The 23,962-nt window shown below is 31.5% G+C and overlaps 2 protein-coding genes across 4 annotated transcripts; one reads left to right on the forward strand and one right to left on the reverse strand.

Annotated features, from left to right (window-relative positions):
* Window positions 1–1,286: 1,286 nt before the first annotated feature.
* On the reverse strand, window positions 1,287–11,184 carry LOC134710221 (SNW domain-containing protein 1-like). Its single transcript, XM_063570469.1, has 14 exons — window positions 11,028–11,184; window positions 9,151–9,220; window positions 8,542–8,613; window positions 7,955–8,120; window positions 7,208–7,403; window positions 6,820–6,924; window positions 6,225–6,294; window positions 5,728–5,793; window positions 4,746–4,862; window positions 4,239–4,374; window positions 3,706–3,811; window positions 3,269–3,389; window positions 2,309–2,466; window positions 1,287–1,582 (listed from the first exon to the last, which is right to left on the reverse strand). Exons 1-14 carry the CDS (start codon window positions 11,045–11,047, stop codon window positions 1,375–1,377), a joined length of 1,611 nt encoding a protein of 536 aa, XP_063426539.1. The 5' UTR covers window positions 11,048–11,184; the 3' UTR covers window positions 1,287–1,374.
* LOC134710222 (aarF domain-containing protein kinase 1-like) lies at window positions 11,079–22,647 on the forward strand. Of its 3 annotated transcripts, none has more exons than XM_063570473.1 (11): window positions 11,079–11,210; window positions 13,417–13,567; window positions 14,170–14,253; window positions 15,547–15,750; window positions 16,222–16,281; window positions 16,363–16,461; window positions 17,455–17,613; window positions 17,836–17,952; window positions 18,808–18,954; window positions 20,064–20,261; window positions 21,153–22,647. In XM_063570473.1, the coding sequence occupies exons 2-11, from the start codon at window positions 13,427–13,429 to the stop codon at window positions 21,507–21,509; spliced, it is 1,566 nt and encodes a 521-aa protein (XP_063426543.1). In that variant the 5' UTR covers window positions 11,079–11,210; window positions 13,417–13,426; the 3' UTR covers window positions 21,510–22,647. The 3 variants fall into 3 exon arrangements, with proteins under 3 accessions (XP_063426543.1, XP_063426541.1, XP_063426540.1); XM_063570471.1 differs by lacking the exon at window positions 16,222–16,281 and adding an exon at window positions 16,140–16,199 and having other exon boundaries at window positions 21,153–22,645; XM_063570470.1 differs by lacking the exon at window positions 16,222–16,281 and having other exon boundaries at window positions 16,303–16,461; window positions 21,153–22,627.
* The last annotated feature ends 1,315 nt before the right edge of the window (window positions 22,648–23,962 follow it).

Below are 23,962 nucleotides of genomic sequence, written 5' to 3' on the forward strand. Positions count from 1 at the left end.
TATGTAAATTTCAATGTTGTCATAAAAATGTTGGAGGTTGAAAAGTGTGTACCTAGGCGACGTAATATCGATAAGTTCCTGCATATACCTCTGTGTAATTTTATGTTGCTGACCATATCTTTCTTGTAATAGGGAAATTGCCTTTTCATAGTTTGCATTTGTAAGCGCAAAACCTGTCACTGATTTTAGAGCTTCATCGTGAAGTAATGATTTCAAATAATTGAATTTTTGGATGTTGCTTAAGGTTGGGTTCGTATGCACGGCTGTCTCAAATGAGTCCCAAAAGGACTGCCATTGAAGTATATCTCCATCGAAAGTAGGGAGATTCAACTTGGGTAGTTTGTTATATTCACTGGTTGAGCTAAAGGATGGGCGAAAATCTGACAAACGGTAATTTGAGTTGTTCTGGTGTTCTGTATGTGAAGAGTTTATAGTATGAACGGGTTGAGCAGTTTCTATGCGTGGAGTAAAACTTTCTGCGTGTGTATTCAACGATGTAGTTTTGACTAAGATAAATTTGTTGACTTGACAAATTTTACCTTCTAAGTTAAATGCATACTCATCTGCTTCAACGATCTCTGTTTCAATATCTCCATCGTCCAGTTCCTGTACTATGTCCTCATCTAACTTGCGTAATGTTTCTTGCTTCCGTTTCAGACTATCCAATATGTTTGACAAATCCTCCGTGTCCACGGTTCCATCTTCTTCCTGTTGAACGTCTTCAAATTTCTTTATTAGTCTTGAAACTGCACTTCTATGTCCAGCTCGTATCGAGCGTAGCTTCAGATTCATCCTGGTCTCGGTACCAATATCGTAGAGTGGTTGTATCAGACACAAATTAAGGCTTAGAAATAAGAACGTCTACTTGTATTGGAACTCTGAATAGCTAACGTCACAACAACGGTGACGTCGTGTACAATAGAGAGCAGTAGCGGGAACACCTCAAGTGTTATTCTTAACAGGCGTATATTTGATCTACCACCTTCTAATTTTCAATCTATTCTGCTGAACAGCTAAATTAAAAATCTTCAATATCAAATTTATACTCCATATTGCCATAAAAAAAAAATGCATCAGATGAATGAATCGTCATGAATTAATCATGGCAACATAAAGTACCTTTTAAAAAACTATTCAAGTCTCAAAATACCTGAGCAGATAACTGTGTTTGTTATAACTGGTGAGAAATCCTTTAATATACTTTTACCTTTAACTAGCCAGTGGCTTTTGTAAAGAGATCACAACCATGATCAATACAGATAAGTTTATCTTATAAAAGAACCAAGTAAGGTTGTAAAAATGATAAATTTATTATACAATGAAATAAAATCAAGGTCATGATTTAATGTTTTTGCTGATTGTCTGTTATTCTATCTATTCCCGTCTCTTTTGTTTATTTTTACTTCCATCATAGTCTCTACTTGATCGTGAATCCTCTCCCGCACGTTTCTCACCACGCTTAGCTGTTTTCAAGAACTCAGTCAAATTGAAAGGATCCTCTTCATCGGCCTGTTCAAACTGAACTGGTCCTTCACGTCTACGACTCCTGTCTGTACCAGCAAACTCCCGGTCAGGAACAAATCTGAAAAAGAAGAAAAAGTCACTATAAACAGATGATAAGGTTAGCTAGTCAAGTATCTACTGTCAGAGAACATGTACAATTTTTACTGTCAGCTGTAAAAAAGCAAAAAAACGCTAAAAAAAGGATTCAGTTACAGATCTTTCCTTTAGAAACACTGAGATCACCCCCAGTTTTTGATGGTGTTTGAGTTTCCCAGTCTTTATTTTTCTATGTTATGTTCTGTTAAATGTTGTTTGTATGATGGTCTTTTTATCTTTTTAGCCATGGATTGTTTTTGACTTGTGAGTTTGAATGTCCCTCTGGTATCCTTTGTCTGCTTTTTATGGTAAACACAATGTAGAGTATGCATATATTAAGCTAGATACCAAGAATTCTGATTTCCTGATTTTCTGAAGTTCCTGGGACATATGGATTTACAAAGGCCAACCAATTAGCCAGATTCCTCCCAGGCAAGGTACACAAATGAGAATGCTATCTTTTTTTTAGCCTTCCAGATATATATTTCTTGTGTGTTAAACATTCGTGTTGCAACTGTTTATATTATAAAACTTGATCCCCCTAAATCCACTATCTAATAACAAATTGTATGCCATACTTTAATTCATACTCAATGTACTCAGAGATTTCAACGTGGTAATATGCGTAAAAAAATTGAAAAGCCAGATGATTTCGATGTTTCGCAAGCAACAAACTGCCACATAGCATCGCAGAAAAATATCATCTAACCTGTTTGTTTTCATTAATGTATCAAAGTCATCTCCATATATTTCTTTGTCTACATTCTTTGATGGTCTGTAAATGTTGTTAGCTATGGAACTCTCCTGTCTGAAGGGTTTGTCATACACGTTATATGCATCGTCTTCATTGAAACCACTATCCATGCCCTAAAACGAATAGAAAATACTTTAAAGATTAATGAGTGAAATTGATTAAGTCAAAGAAGTAATAATGAAAATATACAAATTCAAAGATTGAAGGAAAGATAACTGTGTTTCAGAATTTTGTGGTTTGAGTGTATTGGTCAACATTATTTCTTTATAACATAATATGCCATCAATTTCAAAAATAAATTCTGACAAACTACTGTGGATTCATTACTATTCGTTGGATACCAATTTTCGTGAGTTTCGTGGGTACTGGTGAACCACGAATTCAAATGTTCAACGAATAGCATATTTTAATAGGCTTTGTATACAGTGATTGATAATACCACGAAATCAAATATCCACGAATATGTAAGGTTTCAGCAATCAACGAAAATTGATATCCACGAAAATAAACGAATCCACAGTATTAGTCCTTTTTTTAAAAACAAACGAGGTACAACAATCTATTCAATTGAGCAACAAAAAACGTAACCATGAACTCTAGCCTTGAAATCATTAATGAAGTTCATCATATCCTTATAAAACAGAGTATCAAGTTTCATGACATAACCTGGTTCAAGAGGTGAAAGGTTATAATGTCCCTTTGGTGTGATGCAGACCAATAAATGTGCTACTGTATCCCTTTGTTGCCTGGCAATAGTCTAGATTACAAGCATTAAAGATACATGTTGTTGAAAGCTATATAGGAAGAAGAGGTATGAGTGCTAATGAGACAACTCTCCATCCAAGTCACAATTTACAAAAGTAAACCCCTTACAGGTGAAAGTAGTCTTCAAAATGTATATATTTATTACAGTACCTTAGTTGTATTAAATAATCTTTGGTCAAACATGGTTTCCTGATTTCCAGCACCAGTGTTGGGCATGCCCAGAGCTATCTTTTCACTAATATCCCTTTCTCTTTCTCTCTGTAGTCTAGATCTACAATATTATTTATATGTTAATTAGGTCAATCATAACTACCTAAAATACATTTGAACTACCGGCTATAAACAGAACTTAAATTGCTCCTATAATATTCATCATTCCCATCCGACAGACTATCGTCATTTCTTAAGACCATACTCGCAAGTCTTTCTTGTGTTTAACTGCATGATTGGTCAACAAATGACACCAAAGAAGGGAAATGTACAGTAATTCAAAATGTCATCTTTTCTAGAATCAGTGTATTTGTGGCTTTGACCTCTAGATGTTCAACCGTATTTATTAGGTAAAAATCAAATGTTCTGTGATTTACCTTTTATCTGGAGCTGCTCTAGATAAATTTCTATCTCTTTGTCTGTCCCTCTGTCTCTCTCTCCTTATATCATCTCTTTCCCCAAGATCTTCATTCTTATCTTTGTCTGCAAAAAGATTAATTTACTTAAATTCAAAGGGAATATAAATATGTGTTCATAATAGTTCTAAAATAACATTCTCTTTTCAATGTTTTAATAATACCTACATAGAAATATTGAACATCTTGTTTTTTATTTGTGCCAGAAGAAAATAACATATAACTTGCCCAATTATGTCAAAACTAGGATTTCCTCATTTATGAATACATAATCAAAGTTAGAAAATCACAGAAATATATCATTGCCTACTTAGCTAGAAAGAGCTAAACGTGCCAAAAAGTATCTTCTGAAATAAATTTGTTTACTGAATATTTTTTATTTCACAGTATCCCAAAATCAAAGCCAGAATGGTATGGGAGACTAAAAAGGTGACTACAGAAATAAAGATAAGGTAACTCATTATAAAAGATTTTAAACAGAGAACTAAACATACGATCTCTGCTCCTAATGCCAGCTCTCTCTTCTCTCGCTTCCTGGGCCAATTGTCTTAATTTTTCTTCCTTCTTTTTCTTTTCTTCCTGAGCTACCATTTCATCAATTTTAACTCTCATCTCTACTTCTTCTCTGGCCTGAAAATCAAAAATAACAAAATGGATGTCTAATTTTACGAACATTTTAACTTTCGTGTCAGACATAACTTCACCACTCACAACTATTGGCAATAAAGATTAAAACATAAAGTACACAAGATATATAGATTCTATTCAATACAAAGAGGTCCACCTAACATATTTCATAGAATCTTTCTAACAATAAAATTCTTTACATATAGGTTATAAAAAATTATATATTCTCAAGATTTTGCAATAATCTGTATTTGTTCAAGTCCATAAATTACGAAATAAGAATGAAAAATTAGAACAGAGAGAAAATTTTGAGTGTAAGAGTGCTACAGATTAATCAAGAAAATATTTCATATCAATCTTTATTTTAGGGTTACCTTTCTATCAGCAATATACAAAGCTTCTGCTAACTTGGCAAAGTTTTCATTGATATGTACACCCTGTAACCCTCGTCCATCAGCTGCCAATCTCTTATCTAGAGGTATTGTGTATCCCTACAATTAAAACAAAAATATTATAATCAGTTAGTTCTGACAGTCTGCAAGAAGTTTCACAAAAAATACTTGGAAGTCACGAATATCTAAATTAAGTATAACTAGTGATCTAGTTTAGTTGTTTTCTTGAAAAAAAGTTGCTATTAATTCCCATAAATATTAACTTGCATATACACTATAAATACAGGCATCAGCGATAATTCAAATTTATGTTTTTTTTATTTCCTCATTTCGAAATATGGTAGTGAACATTCAGAATAAATGAGTGTTGAAATTTTTGGGGAAATGGTAAAGAGCTTTGCAACAACTAACTGAGGTTCAGAGTGATACAATTGTTGTCTGTTAAAAGGCAATGTTTCAGTCATTACCATTATCAACTATACTTTCAATTTTCAGTGGTAGTCCAAATTTCCCTTCCCTTATATCAGTCTATAATACATAGGTAGGATTGCCTATGTATTATTTGTTAAATTTGTTTCATCTATAATATCCTTAAAATATTTGTCAATGGTAGTGAAGCAATCAACAATCAATTTTATGGGCAGCCATTCTTACTGTTTTGATTACACAGGATAAAATCTTTCAATGCATATCAAGTTTCAAGAGTTTGGTAAAGAAAATTTCTGTTATATAAAGAACTCCATTCACATGTTTGAGTATATAAACTTTTTAACCATATAATATATAATCAAATTATCATTTTTTTGATGTTTCAAAAATAACATGTGTCTGTCATTTTTTTCAAGTTATCTTGCAAAACTTGTACAGTATATTAACATTCAAAAATATTTTTTTGACAAGGAACAATCAATATTGCAATACATTTCAGGCTAAAAACAAATGTTTGCACCATGATCAAGCTTACCTTTGCATTTTTCCAGTTAGATATACATGGTGGAATTTTCCATTCTTGTTGTTCTTTAACTGTAACCTAAAATAAAACAACATTCCATAAATTTACAATATTCATTAACATAGTAAAATATGACATATAAAAAACACTGTATTCTGATTGGAAATGGCAGCAAATTCAGTACATATGCATATAAATATGGAACAATATGGAAAATTTTGAGTCTGGACCTAGCAGTCATAAGACTTTACTCAGTTCTAAGAATTTAAATCCATATCCAGTATTTTGATTTGCAGATTTGGGGTCTGAGTACAATAGTTCAACGTTAACATTTTAATACTGTAAGCTCTGGACTCTTGCTCTAATTACAATGATTTTCATTGATGAGCAAAAAATCGAATTAATCAAAAGTAGCGACTGAAAATTCTGAAAAACATATTTTCTAGTGCTGAAAAATTTAAATGTAAAGTTTCTTTCTTACAAATGCAGAAGTATTCTTGACAACATACCTTTCTGTTTGGTGAATGCATGACAGGTGCTGGCGGTGATGGAGGTCCTCTAGGGATCTTTTTATTTGTTCTGCAAAATTAAATGTTACAAATATCACTACCAGTATCTATTAGAAATTATATTTTTGTCTTAAATTCTATTTGTCAATCAATCATTTATTTGCTGGGAGAAGAGTAAGCATTGAAATATCATTACATTTAAATTTTTTCTACTTGATTTTAAACATAAAATACATGAAAAAAATCATGATTAATTTTTCTTTTGCTTTTGTGATATAAAATATTTTTGTACAATGTTAACTAACACATATTGTATTTTCAATATCATTAAGACTTTATTTTATTTCTTTTTTCCAATAGCCCTTCAAACTAATAAAAAAAAGTTCAAATATGTTATAATATGTTACTTCCATATGTATGCAGAGTAACCTAACTGCTAATTTCAAATCTACAACAACTGCTTTGGGGGATACTATTGCTGTTTTATAAAAGGTTGACTCTGAGACAATACAGAAATGGTAAAATAAAATGTTGTAGAAGTCATGAATGAACAAATAAACTATGGTGTTTCAGATTTCATTCATATAAAACTTACTTGAATTTTGGAGGTTCCATTGGATCCTTTTGTACCTCCACCATTCTGATGACTCTTTGTTTAGCTCCTGAATTAAATGCCATACCTTGCTGTGATGGGGTGTATCTAGAATAAAACAAAACAATAACTAACAAACGATTTTATACATATTAACATCAATGCAAAATTCTAATGCAAAATCCTTTATAACTATGATTTTGATTCAATGGATAACATCACAAATTTTCATGGCATCAATTCATAATTGATATTATGAACATTTAAGTGCAAGCACAGATGATAAATGACATTTTTTTTCTGTTTTTTTTTCTTTTTTAGCCTAAGCATTGTCAATATATATTTGACTTATGAGTTTGAATGTCTTTGGTATCTTTCGCCTATCTTTTACCTAATGTATTGTGCTGGTGCCTGTTTGTCTGCAGCTTTGACAGGCATGGCTGCTGATATTTTGGTATTGACCAGTTTCTCCAGAGCCTGTCGAGTAGCTTCTGTTGTGTCTTGTATCTGCTCTTCATCTGGTTTCTGTATTTCTGGATCATCCTCATCGTAAGCTTTGGGTACCAGATCTTGGAATTTGGAATGTACTACCTACAGACAGAAATAGAGACTACAAACACACAGAGATAAAAACAATGCATTGATATTTTTGTTCAAAAACATTATGTTGTTTGAAAATGTTTCTAACATCAATAAACTTCAATAAATGTCTGAACATTTAGAGGTTAAGAACAATTTCAACAAATATAATCTATTTGTTAACGGTTTGTAAATCTCTTAAAGAGGTTGCCTATTGTGAGGTAATTATTATGTTCTCTATCAAAATATAGTGTTGCATTTATACATATTTCTATAATAAACATAGCTTTACATTTTTTGTTCAAGGTCTAAATTTTATGTTTTGCTTTTATTTGACTATGCATTGGAATTGTCTTAAGTCTGGATTGACTTCAATATTTTTTCACATTTTTAAATAATTTGTCAACCTCTGTTAACTGATCCTGCGAGACCCTCATAGGTAATCAAGGTCATTAATTGATTAAATGCAGGTTTTTTTTACCATTGAGATGTGCTATTCATTGTACTAGACAGCTATAAAACCTATAACAGGCTTCACAGAATCTTCACAGAATCAAACCTACCTTATCTTTAGCATGACCATATTTGGCTATAGCATCATATTTTATCTTCCCGTCATTTCCAAGCTGGACCTGTAGTGCGTTAGATGTACTTTTCTTCATCCCCATAGTTAATGGATACTGGGCTACATGGATTTCTGGAAATGCTCCTCCATCTCCAAAATCCTGTTAAAAAAAATATTTCAAAAATATTTATTAAATTTCTGGTACACTCTTAATCAACAATACATATAAAATTTTAGTATATCAATAAATTAATTTAAATAGGAATGGAAATCTCACAAAATTTTCTGCTTTGACATACATGTATTTTTGATTTCCCCTAAGCACTCTTTATTTATCAAATGCAAGTAAATGTCATTGTTTCTACTATCTGCATAGATATATATATACAAAATGACTGAATAAAACTAAAAAGCCAACAATAAATCATATGGGGCGATAGATCATATAATTATGATACAGTACACTACAAAATACAATATATTACAAGTCTAAAAGAGTACAAAAAAAAACAGATTTCAGTATGATCACGATGTGAAATGTAGATACATTGTATATACATATACAATGTTTTAGTTCTTACGTCTTGTGTTCTTGGAATCCATCCTTTTCTGTGACCATATGGTGGTGCAGTTCTCTTTGTAACTGGCGCAATCTTAAAACATAATAAAACTATTATTATCATACATTTTGTTAGGTTTTAAGCTTTTGAACATCAATGAACTACCATTGAAGTGATAAAATGTTTAATCCAGTGATAATGATTACCACATACAACATGTACAACCACTAGTAAACTGATCTTGATTTGAACAGCTCTTAAAAGACTGATCATGACCAATACATTATTCAGTCATTTTATTTATTGTTCAAACTATATATACATCCTGTTTATCATATAAGATACCTCTGTTTTGTAAAAACACTTTCAAGCAAAATTCATTAACAGAAAATCTCTTACACATATCTTAATGAAAATTTTACAAAATAAACGATAAAAACTTGAATATGTGAGTTGTAAATTTTCAGCTGTAACATACAATCAACAGTACTGTTTCAAATATCATTTGAATAAAATATATATAAGAAACTCATAAGGCACATATCAAATCAATATTCTATTTACAACTTATCTAACAATATAAGCCATGTGAATCTGATTTTCTATAATAAATGTGTTCCTTGTTTGTACCTGCATTTGTTGTCTAAATGACCTATCTTCATCTTCTCTGTCATATCTTTGCACCGGTGAAGGCAATATACTGAAATGAAAATAAGTTTGAATAAAAATTGATGGTTATTGGTAGGCCACACTTAAAAATATTTTGATTTGCTCAAACCCTACCTAAAGGTAAAGACAGTAGGGAGTATGTAGGTAGGTTATTTCTTTTTTTCTGGATACATTTTTTTCTTCACATCACAACAGTAAAAGAATTTGAGAAGGCATCTATTTTCTGGGTAGGTAAGGTTAGGGCACAAAAAACATATTCTTTTCTATGGCCTTATAGAAAGAAGCAACAATTATGATTGTAGGGAAAAGAAATGTTACACCCAATCAATTTTTTAATCACTTGAAAACAAATTAATTTAAACCTATATACATGTATATTGTCAGGAAATCTTCATGTCTATTATTTTTTACATAAATGAGGCAGTTAGTTTTCTATTTGAATTGTTTTACATTTGTCATTTCAGGGCGTTTTCTAGCTAACTATGGGCTTTCAATCATTAAAAATATGGGAAAACTTAGCCCATGGACAACTCGGTCCACAGCAAGACAGACCACAGAAAATAAAATGGAAATACAATGTGGCGACCTACCTACCTTATTTATTTTGATGATGTAACCTTAAACACACATATATTTTGGCCTTATTTGGAATCATACCACATTTATTTTAGACATAAATCATTTGTAGGCAAATTAACAGTGACTGTCACATGTATTACTGATTATTGTATCAATCATAAATCTGAAATCAGCATACTAGGGCTATATGATTCAAGGACCAACTTGTGCCACCTTAAAGTTCATTATGACAAACAGACAAATATGGCAGTATTCTTCTTGGGATGCCAAAGTATAAGCATGATAAGGAATACATGTAGAAAATAAAAGGGGCACCAAGTTTACCTGAGAATCCACAAGAACTGAATATTGAGAATTTGACCCCAGATCAATATCTTGAGATGAAAATATAAACAGTATTAAATTAATCCTTTTCCAGTTAATGTACATGTACATGTATTTACTATTTATCAAATTTGAATTATACAATGAACTAGATGTATTCCTTTAATATTTTGGATCCGATGACATTAAATTATAAAACCTGAGGCGAGTACGCAAAGCCTAGACATAAGAAATAAAGCTTTATTTAGAGGGTGGTAAAGGGCGTTCCTTTATGACGCATAACAGTAAAAATTCTCCACAGATGACGTTATCAGTAATTTTTGGTGCATGACGATAAAATGTACACTTTCTTTTAGACCATTAACAAAACTACTGATCTTTACACATCATGATAAAGTTTTCCCAAAAATGACAGTACCAATAATTATTTGAGACTCTGACGAATCAAGATAAGGATATTTTGATGAATCAGTTTTAATTATTATTTAATTTGATGCCTGAGGGTAAAGTGCATTACTACCCTCTTATTTAGAGTCGGTATATGCATTACAAGTACATAATAAGCTCTGGAGAGCTTTAAAACCGAAAAGCCTACAAAGACAAATTTTGCGCGTCCCCCTCATTCAAATGAGAAAAAATAAAAGAAATACCATTTTCATGAGGATTGTACGAAATAAGCGCCATTATAAAGGCAACGAAAAAAAGTCTGTAAATTTTAAGAATCCAAATAAAACAAAGAACTGCTCATCACCCTTTCAGACCCTCATAATAGTCGTAGACCGGTTCTAGAGCGTATTTTATTAAGTTTGCAGCTGAGTAGGACCTGAAAGTCCAGATTTTTAAAAACTTTGGTAAACTTATTATTTTCCTAACATTTTGCGATAATTTTATTGACCATTATTAGATGTTTGTTGTAAAAACAATTTGGAACTTACTCCACAAGTTTCATCGCCATCTTGTTTGTCGATATTACGTATTTATTCCCTCCCTTTATCTTCTTCCAGAAAACAACGAAAAAGTCAGTCAGTCATTCGGAATTCACCGTGACTTTTCGTTCGTTGTGTTGAAATGTTCATAATGATTATGAAACAGACGATCCAGAACTGAGAAAGACAAGGGTATGGACACTGGCGTTTATGTAGTCACTTTAAAATTTATATATTCCAAATCTGTATCATACTAGCAAGCTTTTGGGCCCTTTTTTGTAAATATTTCAATGAGAAATTCAAGACAGTCAGTGTGATCAGCAGCTTCAGAATTGACCTTTGTAATCTGTTTTTATTTTCATTCAGTGCATAGCTAAACATTATTAACTTAGTCTTCATGGAGATAAAAAAAATGTCCTCAACCAAAAATATTTAAAACCCCCCGAAGTAACGCTTTGAGTACACACCCGTGACCATATGAATTTTTACATCTTATCGCTATATGTCCGCCATTACTGGATATCACACAGGTTCCTGTAAAATTTTGACGTCACAAAACAAACTATCTGAAGCGACAATTGAAAAGTGATTGTTGTATGACGTCAAAAGTTCAAGCGGCCTGATCAGCCAGGATTAGCGATAAGGTGTATTGACTGGGCTGTTTCGATCATACTCCTATGTACAGTACATCATATCCTTTTTTCTGAATGAGGTACCTGACATCATAGAATGATGACACAGGAAAATAAACATTTTATGGTAAAATACATGCACGCTTGTGGAAACTGAAAATCATCACAACAAGGATCAAACGTAAACAAACAAATGCCAATGCTAAAATGTGGTATAAGCCATTTTTTTACTTTATGTAAGGCCTAAGTAAATTATCATTTAAATTCATCCAAAACTATCTAAATACGTTATTTCAAATAGTTTAAGCATGTCACAATCACTTATTCAGTTTGCTCCTTTCTTTTACACCAATTTGTAATTAGTGCCTTTATTTATGAGAAAGGCAAATATTTGCCTCCAGTCTAGAGTCTGATTCAGTCTGATAAAAAAGAATTACTGTATTTGTCCTATTAATATTGAAAGAATATAATATGATTTTACAACGGGTTGAACGTTTATGCTGATAAATTTACCCTCGTTATTGCTTTGGGTAAAATATTTGGCATAAAAGGGCCAACCCATGGTAAAATCACGATCTATTCAAGCCCCCATGAATTATTTCTTAAATATCTGCTGTGTAGCATTTACTTCAAATTGTGTGCATTTTTACATCACATTTAAACATGCTGTTCGTTTATCAACAAATTAGATAACATGCCTGAAGATACAAGTTACAAAAAAACAAAAAAACAAAACAAATTCAAATAAATAAAAAAATAAGAAGATGTGGTATTAGAGCCACAGAGACAACTTTCCCTCCAGAAAGAACAAACTACCTATAAGTCAGCAACTATCATGACTATATAGGTCACAGTACAGTCTTCAAAATGAGCAAAACCAATACTGAGCAAGTCTCAGCAAGACATACATCATGCACATGTAGTAAATGTAACACAATTCAAGCGAGAAAATAAAGGCGTAACAAACAAGTAACAAATTTTAAGTGCTGCTAAAAAAACACCAACCACAGAATTACTGGCTCCTGATTTGGATTGGTACATGTGTTATTAAGTTAAAATATGCTTTTCATATAATTTTCAAATCACAATGGACTGACATTTCTTCTGTTATTTTTTTTTTATTATTATATTTTGGTTTCAAAATCTGGACTTTTAATAAACATGTTTTGATAAGTTAGTTTGAAATTCTGAGTTTGGACTTTGAGTGACAGTTATGTTTGTTACTTAATTAATGACAATATGCCTTTAAACATCTAATTGGAACATAGCACTAAAAACACTTCCAGTTTTATTCATTGCTTTGATTTTCTTGAAACATATATATCATAATTTAAAGAGATGATGTACTTTTGCTCTTCTGACAAAGTCTGAGACCTGTGCATTTGAGCCAAAAAAATAAAAAATGATCTAATTGACTATTTTGTTCATATGAAATTTATTATCTAATGCATCATGAAAATAAGAAGATGTGGACTGATTACTGATGAGACAAGTATCTACCAGAAACCTAAAGACATAGATGTAAGCAACTAAGTTTGATTTTTTTCCTTCAGAACTACATTATAGAACACTGTTCGCCCTTCAACAATGAGCAAAACCCATAACATATTACAAGTATAAAAGCCCTGACATGGAAATGTAAAAAAATATTCAAATGGAAACAGCCTAATTTATGTACAAAACAATATATGAAAAAAAACAAAAATATGATTGACAGCTACAGACTACAACCACTGAATAACAGGCTTTTGACTTATTTTTTTCAGATAGTGTAGAATGAGTAGACACCTCCTCAAGAGAACCTTGAAATATCTGTCTGTTGGAGGACTGGGAACAGGATCAGGCTATTTTCTGTATAGAAATGATTGGGAGGTTTCTACCATTGGAGTAGTAAGATTTGGACGTGCAGCTTTTACTGTAGGTATTTTAATCAATTTTGAAAATTGTATTAAAGTTTTCTGATCTCAACATGCTTGATTTAATTATAAGAAGTATACATGTAAATGCCATACAGAGAAGGTCAGATAGATAGATATAAATGTGGACCAACACCAACAAACTAAATTTTAAAAACATGAATGAAACATTGTGGGTACCAGGAGTAATGAGATTGGTTAGAATTAAAATCAAAGTTGCTTAATTTATATTATAATTTTTAAACCCTCTAATTTCATGAATTTTTAGATCTATGTAACTTTATAAAATTGAATATTTGCAATGTTATTTTTTTTGAAGATTAAATTCATCATTAGATGATGATCAAATTACATATTAATTTTAGTTACAACATATCTGTATATTTAGTCAATGTCGTAAATAACTTGTATTTTTAGTAATTGGCGAATGTTACAATTAGAATATCCACAAAACAAACAAATGTACATGTAGATTGAAAAAAAAATTATTGTGCCCTAAAATTTGAATTTTTGTTTTGAATAATTTTTGTTTTTTTTGTTTCAGAAGATGTATTCTATTTGAAAAAATAAATATCTGTATAATTTTGATTTGTCATTTTGTAGGCATTATGGATTGTAGCTGATTATAAGATACATTTACGAGGAATTGAATATGAAAGTCCAGAATATGAGAAAGTGAAATCAGAGGTAAAAGTTTAATTTGATTAAGTTGCCTTGAAATTTAAAGTCAATGCAATATTGTTATAAGGGCAAATGATTTTCATGATTTTATTTGTAATGTCTTTTACATATAACTGACTGGGGAAGAACAATTTTTCTCCGATGTTTTATTTCATTTTTTTTATACTGTGAAAAAGTAGAAAGTTGTTCCTTTCATTCTAACAAATCACTAAGTACTATGAATTACTATGTAAAATAAAGAATTTGAATCTTTATATTGGCTACAATTTTTCAGAATTCATGACATTCTTTTTGTATTAAAAAAGATCAGTCTGATTTTTGCAAAAAATCACAATAAATTTGTAATTATCTCCCTTTTATATATCTTAAAGAAAGGAATATGTATGGTTGAAAGAACTTTATGGTTGAAAATGTTGTAAAATGAACACTCTGAATGCATGATGTAAGAAATATAGAAACTGCCATAAAGCATTTAAAGCATGCAAACTATCAGAAGTTTAGATATTTTTCATAAGTTATTGCTTATGCCTTAAATTTCTTAAGTCTTTAAAATGTTTATTATCTGAAGAAATATGAATATAGTGCAAAGCAACAATTTTGGCCATTTTCAAAGTAATAATAGAAGCATGAATAGAAGTGCAGTTGTAACCTTTTATTTTAATGCCTACATGTAATAAGATACACAGTATATCTATATACTACTAAAGGGAGAGACTGATTTCATTGAGCCACATCTCCTCTGTAATAATAATCATACAAAGTTGAAAATATTTGAGATATGACTTATAAAAGAAGTGTTTTGTACTTTGTTGTATGCCAATTTTTGAGAATATAAGCCTACTTCAGAGACTGTTACTGATCCTGACTTATATGCTTTCCCTGCCCGAGAAATTTAAAATCTCTTTATTCAACACTTGCCCAATTGTACTCTGATTTCACAGCATCTTCTAGTTATTCTAAAAACTTTGGCAAACACACTTTTTATTGTAAAAGATTTTATTGGTATCACAAGTCACATACTAAGCAGGGTTTACCCTGGATCAATTATTTTTTTTCGCCCACCTCTTTCGCCAAAACAATATATTTTTCACCATTTTATTATTTTTTTCGCCAAGTAACAAAACTATATTTTTTGTTTAAAATTTACCTTTTTTTCTACCTTCCCCCCTTAAATAAGACAATTTTGCCCCATTGTGTCTATGATTATGCTCTCCAACTTATTTTAGTACTACTAAGTAATAAAATTTAACAAAGATACTGACTGGGTAAAATCTAGAAATGGAATTTTTTTCGTTTCAGATTCATTCTAGATCAGCATTACGTCTGCGTGAACTTTGTTGTTCCAATGGAGGAGGATATATAAAAGTAGGACAACACGTAGGATCACTGGAATATCTTCTGCCGATGGAATATGTAGAGACAATGAAAGTTTTACATAACCAGGCACCACAAACACCTGTTACAGAACTGTTTAAAGTATTGGAAGAAGATCTTGGACAAAAGGTGTTAGTTTTTTTCTTTAACTGCTACCATGAGCATCTGGCCTTGTTTGTCTTTTAGTTTTTGTCTTTTAGTTCATTTATATGTTTTGGAGTAAAGTATGACGTCCATTATCACTGAACTAGTACACATTTTTATTTAGGGACCAGCTGTGGCCTATCTCCCGGTGCAATATTTTCTCGCTGTATTGAAGACTCATTGCCATTGGTGCCCTTTGGCTGTTATCTGCTCTTTGGTCAGGTTGTTGCCTCTATGACATATTCCCCATTTCCTTTCTTAATTTTATTCTTCTGAATTTCTTGTGATTTCAAATTTTCTTGATGTTTTCTGGATTGACCCCTGGCCATAAGGTGCTGCATCTTCAGCTCAGGTTCATATTTTGCATATTTTAGGTACAGGACATGTTCGTACAGATAGACCCTGAACCATTAGGTGCTGCCTCATTAGCTCAGGTTCATGTCTTTCTTATTTTAGGTACAGGACATGTTCGTACAGATAGACCCTGAACCATTAGGTGCTGCCTCTTTAGCTCAGGTTCATGCTTTCTTATTTTAGGTACAAGACATGTTTGTACAGATAGACCCTGAACCATTGGGTGCTGCCTCTTTAGCTCAGGTTCATAAAGCAACTCTTAAAGATGGAACAGTTGTTGCTGTAAAGATTCAGCATCCTAAAGTAAAGAAACATTCATTTGTAGATATCAAGACCATGGAGGTAAGATTTGGGATTAAACAGAACAGGTTTATTTTCATGCCCCACCTAGGGGCATTTTGTTTTTTTTCACCTCTGCATCTGTTTTTGGTCATGATATTTTTTTATGAAGTTGAATTCCGAGGTGTACCTAGTAAACGTGTTCCCTATGAAATGTTTCTTTCTTATTTCAATGCCAAATGAGATTTTTTTCACCCCAATTTCATGGTCCACTGAACTTAGAAAATGATAGTGTGAGTGGGGCATCTATTTAGCATGGACACATTCTTGTTTATTCATATGATTTAATGAAGATGTTGGGGAAACATCTATGAGACAGTAATCCAACAAATTTAGTACACATAATCAAACATAAGATATCCTAAGGACACAATCACAGTGATAAAAAGAAAAGTTTTTAATGAATTCAACAAAGATGATATGAGTTCAGGGCTTCTGGTCATGAAACCATACTCAGTTGTCTGAGTTCAAATTTTTGTGCTTTAAACATCAAATCCAGTAATTTGATTGTTTGATTAATGAGTCTGAGTACCATTATTGTACTCAATGGTTTTATGACTGCAAGGCCTGCCATGCATACTAGTAGATTACTTTTCTCTATTGTACAAATGGTTGAATGATTTTAAAGGGAGATCATTTTGCAGCAATTGTTCCATGAAACAATGATTAAGGACAAACTATCAGTAACTTTAAAATGTCATTATGGTATAATTTTGATATTCGGAAGTTAATCTTCTTTACTCTTGCATGCCGAATTTTGACTATTGCATTTTTTTCTCTCGCATTTTTCATTTAAAACAGACTGTCATTAGAATTACATGGTGATGATCTTCTGAATTTCTACATCCAAACTATATCTTCAATCTGTCTTAACAATGGGTTGAGATTTTCACCTGTAAATTTATACTGCAATTTAAAACAAAGTTTTAGCAAATGTACTCAAAAGATCCCAAGCCTGTTGCTAATGCATAATAATTATGTTTTTTATTTTTACAGCTTTTGGTTCATGGTGTGTCTTTTGTATTCCCTGGTTTTCAGTATAAGTGGTTAGCTGAAGAAACGAAAAGAAATTTACCCCTAGAGTTAGACTTTCTACATGAAGGAAGAAATTGTGAAAGAGTACAAAGGCTATTCAAACATTTTAAATTTCTAAAGGTTATTATATATATTGTGCTATTGTTTGATTAATTTGAAACAGTATTTAAGAGTCATACAAGTGTCTTGCATGTAAATTGTTAATGATCGAATTTTTCTAAAGACCTAAAATTAAGAAGTAATAGTTTTTGTTATCGCCTTTCGATGAGATTAATATGAGAAAATTTATCTTATTTAAAAAACATAAATAATCTATAACTATTGTTAATGTTTTATTGATAGATTCCTAATATTTACTGGGACCTGTCATCAGAGAGAGTCCTAACAATGGAGTTCTGTGAAGGAGGCAAGGTGGATAACAGGGAATATATGAAACAACATAAGATATCTGTTGATGAGGTTGGTAAAAAAAATAACAGATCACTCATGATTTTGGATGCTATATTTTATTGATAAAATAAAAAAGAATATCTTTTTTGCCCGAGTTCGTAATGAAGATTTGAATTGATGTTTATGTGCAAGTCAGGAAATTAAATGAAAATTATCTATAACAAAAACTATAAAATTGAATAGTGCTTATATTCTTCATCTGGATGATTTCTGGCGTATTTCTTTGAGATGGATTTTTTTTTATATCTACACAGAACTATTTTGGGGGCTTCATTAGCAAACCATGGACTTTGCAGGGGTTGGGTGAACCATTTTGTGAGTTTTGCCTGCAGTAAAGTTTTTTTTCTGTACATTTATGATCCTAATACATTCTATAGAATAGGTCTCTAGACATTTAGATATGAAGTTCTCTGAAATGGTATTTATGATTAGTATCTGCATTCAGATCATTGGCTGAAACCCCCCTTTTTTTGGTTGATCAATGAATTTGAATGGGTATATATAGCTGGAAACCCCCTCCCCCTTTTATCCTGGGTTAGGAACCCCCCCTTTTTAAAATGGCTGGATCCGTCACTGCAGATTCACATCTGGAGAATGTATTATGTGTATTACATGTAACAAGAGATTTAGGCAAGATGTACCGTGAAAAGATATTTGTACATGGATATGTTCAAGGTGATCCACATTATATGTATTACAGGTATCAAGAGATTTAGGGCAAGTGTTACCATGAAATAAATTGGCTTTATTTAGAGTAGTCAAAGTAACCAAACAAAGACAATATAAGCTTAAATGAGATTTGAACCGGTAAATGATATTTGTACATTGTAATGTTCATTGTGGTACTCATTATGTGTTTTTCAGGTATCAAGAGATTTAGGCAAGTTGTACAGTGAGATGATATTTGTACATGGTTATGTACATTGTGATCCACATCCAGGCAATGTTCTAGTCAATAAAACAGCTGAAGGAAACACAGAAATAGTCCTATTAGATCATGGACTTTATCAGGTAATTTGATATATAATAGTTTGATAAAATTTCAGCACAAAATTTAGTAATTAGGAAATAGCAATAAAAATTTGTATTAGATTTATCATATACAAATATACGAGAGAATTGATACATCATTCTTCATCCGGTCTTTCTTATAATACCTAAACATAGCAAATATTATTTTCACTAAGGATAGAATTTAAATGCATTCAACAAATGCATTCTGAACATATAATTTTGATTTTATATATGCTTGAAATTTTAACATTCACTCAATTATTTTTACTATGCTCCTCCTGAAGTGGATGGCATCTTTATGTCCAAAATTGGTTTCCATTCTTTAACCTTAGTTTACACCAACCAAATGTTATGCAACTTATACACAATGCTTCTTACCACAAAACACAGATCAAAATGAATTTTGGTGGTGTCACTTATACAGTTCTAGAGTTATGCCCCTTTGGAAATGGAAAAGCTGCCAAATATCTCTTTCTTTATTTTTCCTCAACCAAATGTTATGAAATTTATACACAATGCCTATTGCCACAAATCTCAGCAGGGGCATCATCTGTGTCCCATGGACACATTACCAATTTCTTTTTTCATGAATTAAAAAAATCAATTTAGAAAGAAATTTTCTATAAAGAATAACATGACTTACTTCAGTCCATCACCACAAGCAATACCGTCTATTTGCGAGGACGTGAATTCATAACACATTAAAACGCCTCATGAATCCTGGATTTTGGTTGGTACCCTGTAGGACAGGTGACCAATCAGGAGTCAGCTCAATTTTATCAAGATAGGTAAATCCTGAATGATAGGTTGAGGATTTGTCATTGTCTATATGCATTCAAACATTAATGTAGCCATCTTAGATCAGCATAATACATGTGTACTGACAATTATTAGGTTATTTAAGTAAGTACAAAGTTAAGTCTGTTTAAAAGTTTAATTTTAAAATAATTCACCAATCTCACTCTAATATGTTTCTGTTGTTTGGCTATGAGCATTACTGAAGAGACATGTATAGTGGAAATGCACATCTGGTGCATGAAATTTGGTATTGTTAATGTTATTAGTATTCCGCTTATTGTTGATTATGATCATTTTGAATATTTCAGTCATTGACAGATGAGTTGCGTGTAAACTACTGTAAGCTATGGACCTCTTTGATTAAGGCTGATATGGAAGGTATAAAAAAGTATTCTACAGCTATGAATGCTGGTGATATGTATCCATTGTTTGCCTGTATGCTGACTGCCAGGTCATGGAAAGCTATATCATCTGGCATAGATAAACAACAGTACACCAAGTCAGAGGTAAGTATTCTACACTATAAATGTGTGGGATATGTGTAAAATTGAGAATGAAAATAGGGAATGTGTCCAAGAGACAACCTGATCAAAGAGCAGACAACACCCCAAGACATCTTCAACACAGCGAGAAAAACCTTCACCCAGAGGCAGGCTTCTGCTGGCCCCTAAACAAAAATATAAACTAGTTGCAATGAGAATGGATGTAACAATAAATTTCAAAACATAAATGAACAAAAAACAAACACAACTAACAAAGGTCAGAGGCTCCTGACTTGGGACAGTTGAAAACATGAGTTAAACATGTTTTGTGATCCATTGTTTGCCAGTATGCTGACTGTCAGGTTATGAAAAGACATGTCATCTGGCATAGATTAATAACAGCACCACAAGTGAGAAGTAAGGTGTTTACATCAACAGAACCTGTCATATATAAAAACATAGCTACTATTGATTAATTTTTCATTAGGTACCAATTACAGACCACTTCTTGGGTGAAGGTATACATCAATCAAACAGCAACCCAAAAAACTCAAAACATATAAAAAGATATCTAGATGGCAGCACACAATTTTCTGTACAAATGTCAATCTCTTAATCAGCCTGTCTGAAAAGAGATGTAAACAAGAAATGGGGAAACCATCAAAGAAATGTAATCAGTCAACCTCAGATGCCTGAATGATATTTACTAGAAATTCATTTTTTCAGGTTTGACTCTTTGTGTTGACATTTAGTTTTCATTCAAATTTTATGACGGTTTTAGATATTGGTACAGTTGTGCATGTTTATTTGACTTTTTACACATTATACCTGTAAAAAATCAACTGATTTCATTTTTATCAAAATTTGTCGAAACCTAGATTCCATTACAAGATATTCCATTTCTTTCTTTTTTAGGATGATGAAATAAAATCAAACGCTGCTGATTACCTAATACAGATATCTGAGATACTGAACCGCGTACCACGACAGTTACTTCTCATCCTTAAAACAAACGATGTGTTACGAAGCATTGAGTATACCTTACAGACAAGAGCAAGTTCAACCTCATTTATAAACATGTCACGGTGTTGTATACGTGCTGTGGCTATGGACAGTGAGAGGAAATGTAACACATGGACAGGGTGGCTTCAAATTAGATTATCCACACAGTGGCAGCTATTTAAAATTGATATATACGAGTTGTTTTTATGGATACAGACTTCTTCTGTTGTTATGTTTATGAGTAGAAAAAATAATGCCATAGCTTTATGATGAAAGCTTTTTATAGGTTTTTATAATATTTTGATACCGGTATTTTAATTGTGATTACAAAAAAAATTCAAACCTTGAAAGAAAGTACAAATGTTCAATTATTTAGACAACATCTTGCTCTTGTGAATTGATGTCATTTGTTTCAATGACAAATAACAAAATTCAAAGGTTGCAGCTAAGCGATGCAAAATATTGGTTGAATATTACTGAAGACATTTCAAAGCTCATAATGTAGACATATTTACAACTTACAGAAAATTATCAAACATTGATCAAATATGCGATCTCCTGTTTGTTGTTGATTGGGAAATTATTATGAAAAGGACTTTTCTGTCATTATAGACACAATGTAGAATTTAATGAACATCATTTTTTTAATGACTTGCATTTTAAGAAATGTTTTAAATTGTTTTAATAAATAAGTAAACTTTTTAATTTTAATATGAATATATAATTTGCATATAAAAAGGAGATGTGATATGATAGCTTGTGTACTCTATTTAGCCCTGCCTACAGTAGAAGAGGACATATCGTTTTGAGGTCATTGTGTTAGTCTAGTTGTTCCTTAGTCCCTCAATTATCAAGCTGAGGTTTATGGTCATTTCTAAAGAAATAACCCTTCGTTTTATTATCATTATATAGATATGAAATCAGAGAAGAAAATATATGTGATTCATTTTCAAATGAAAAATATTATTTGTTATTGTCCAAGGAGAATCTGTTTAGGGTACATGGAAAAACTGAGTGTCCACCAATTGTATATCAAGTCATGTAAGTGTAAGAATTCTCACTCGAACAATTCTTTCCCGATTTTTATGAATTTTTTTATGTATGTTTATATTAACAGTGTCTTGTGTAAATTAAAAAATCAGTACACTTATACATGTTAAACAATTTTATAGGAATATAGATTACTAAATTGCTTGTAGGACTGTTCTGAAATCAATATCAAAGGTTTATATCAGCAATATGTGAGACAAATATGAATATCAATACAGATCAACTATTTTTACAGTTATGTCCCTTTGAAATGTAATTTAAGGCATACAAGCTCTCTCACATGCATACATTTCTTGTAGGGTATTAACAAGAAAGAATGAACCAATTAAAACATATTTTTTTTGAGTTGTTGCTCTTTGACAAAGAAATCTGTGAATCTGCAGGGGCCATGTGAATGTTGTCTTTTATTTGACTGGTAATTCACATGGCATCAGTACAAACAATGTAATAATAAAGTTATAGATTGATTTCTTTGTAATATTTCTTTAATACTGTGTCTTGATGGGAAGTAATATATTTTGATCATTTTGTATTATTGAAAATGTTTTGGAAAGTCCCTTATCAGATGGCAAAATCTAATGATTAAACACATCAAACAAATGGGCAACAACTGTCACATTTCTGACTTGGTACAGGCATTCTCAAATGTAGAAAATGGTGGTTTGAACCTGGTTAAGGCTGGTTTTATAGGGCTAAACCTCTCACTGGTATGACAGTCACATCAAATTCTGTCGTATTTATAACGATGTGTGAACAAAACAGACATAATAGGTAACATTGTTAAAATAGGGATACAGCCATCATCACTGTGTCACAATCTCAATCAGAACAGAAACAATTATATGACAAAGAAACACAAAAAAGGAAATATAAAATTTTACAACTACATGCATTGCTACTTATGTATTATTACTCCAGCAGATAAGTGCAATATATGAAGGGATTGTGCACTTCGTGTTAAAAGCATTAAATTTTGCTCAAACATAATTCTATCTATACTCTTCAATTTTAGATATGGAGGCAAGCTAGAAATAAAGTTAACTTCCGGTAAAATCCAATGTGGCGGATGCATGTTTAAATTTCAACTTTTTTAATTCTCTTTCAAATATATTACTGATCCATTAGCTTTAAATTATAAGGGTATAGAATAAAAAAGATATCTTAAAGGTAAGTTGATTTTACCTTGTATAAAAAATAGATATGTGGCACTAATTTTATTCATTCTTCTCAGATATATATATAGACTTAGCATAGATACAAGAATTAATTTTTTAAAGCTAAACATGTTTTTCGTCTACAAAAAACTCACCAGTGACACCAGAATAAATAAAAGTACATGAAAATGCAAATAAAGTACAAAGTTGAAGACTTTTGGAGACCCATAATTCACAAAGGCTTTGCCTCATTTTTAAGATGGAATTTGACATAATAGATATAATAGAGTTGTATAAAGAGATAATTTCACTTTTCATGCTCTTTTAGAGCATACTATTGTCTATTTGTCTGTCCATCAATATGTATAGCAAATGGTTTCTGGATGATAATCGATTAATATACAAATTAGATTACAAAATCTTAGATTAAAAAGATTTGTGGATGGTGAGCAGTGTTTGTTAAAGGAGCACATACTGTAGATTAACATTATATGAGTGAACATTTACCAGTGTTGCATA

The sequence above is a fragment of the Mytilus trossulus genome, chromosome 3, assembly GCF_036588685.1.
Source record: "Mytilus trossulus isolate FHL-02 chromosome 3, PNRI_Mtr1.1.1.hap1, whole genome shotgun sequence".
NCBI lineage: Eukaryota > Metazoa > Mollusca > Bivalvia > Mytilida > Mytilidae > Mytilus > Mytilus trossulus.

Bases quoted from the DNA above. Each gene is read 5' to 3' on its own strand.
- LOC134710221 (XM_063570469.1), bottom strand. From the start codon at position 11,047: ATGGCGATGAAACTTGTGGA. The intron at 6,925-7,207 runs GTAAAAGATAGG...GTTTTATTCTAG, and splicing joins GCACCAGCACAATACATTAG to ATACACCCCATCACAGCAAG. The intron at 3,812-4,238 runs GTATGTTTAGTT...ATCTTTTTGCAG, and splicing joins TGGCATTAGGAGCAGAGATC to ACAAAGATAAGAATGAAGAT.
- LOC134710222 (XM_063570473.1), top strand. From the start codon at position 13,427: ATGAGTAGACACCTCCTCAAGAGAACCTTGAAATATCTGTCTGTTGGA. The intron at 13,568-14,169 runs GTAGGTATTTTA...GTCATTTTGTAG, and splicing joins TTGGACGTGCAGCTTTTACT to GCATTATGGATTGTAGCTGA. The intron at 15,751-16,221 runs GTGTTAGTTTTT...TTCTTATTTTAG, and splicing joins AAGAAGATCTTGGACAAAAG to GTACAGGACATGTTCGTACA.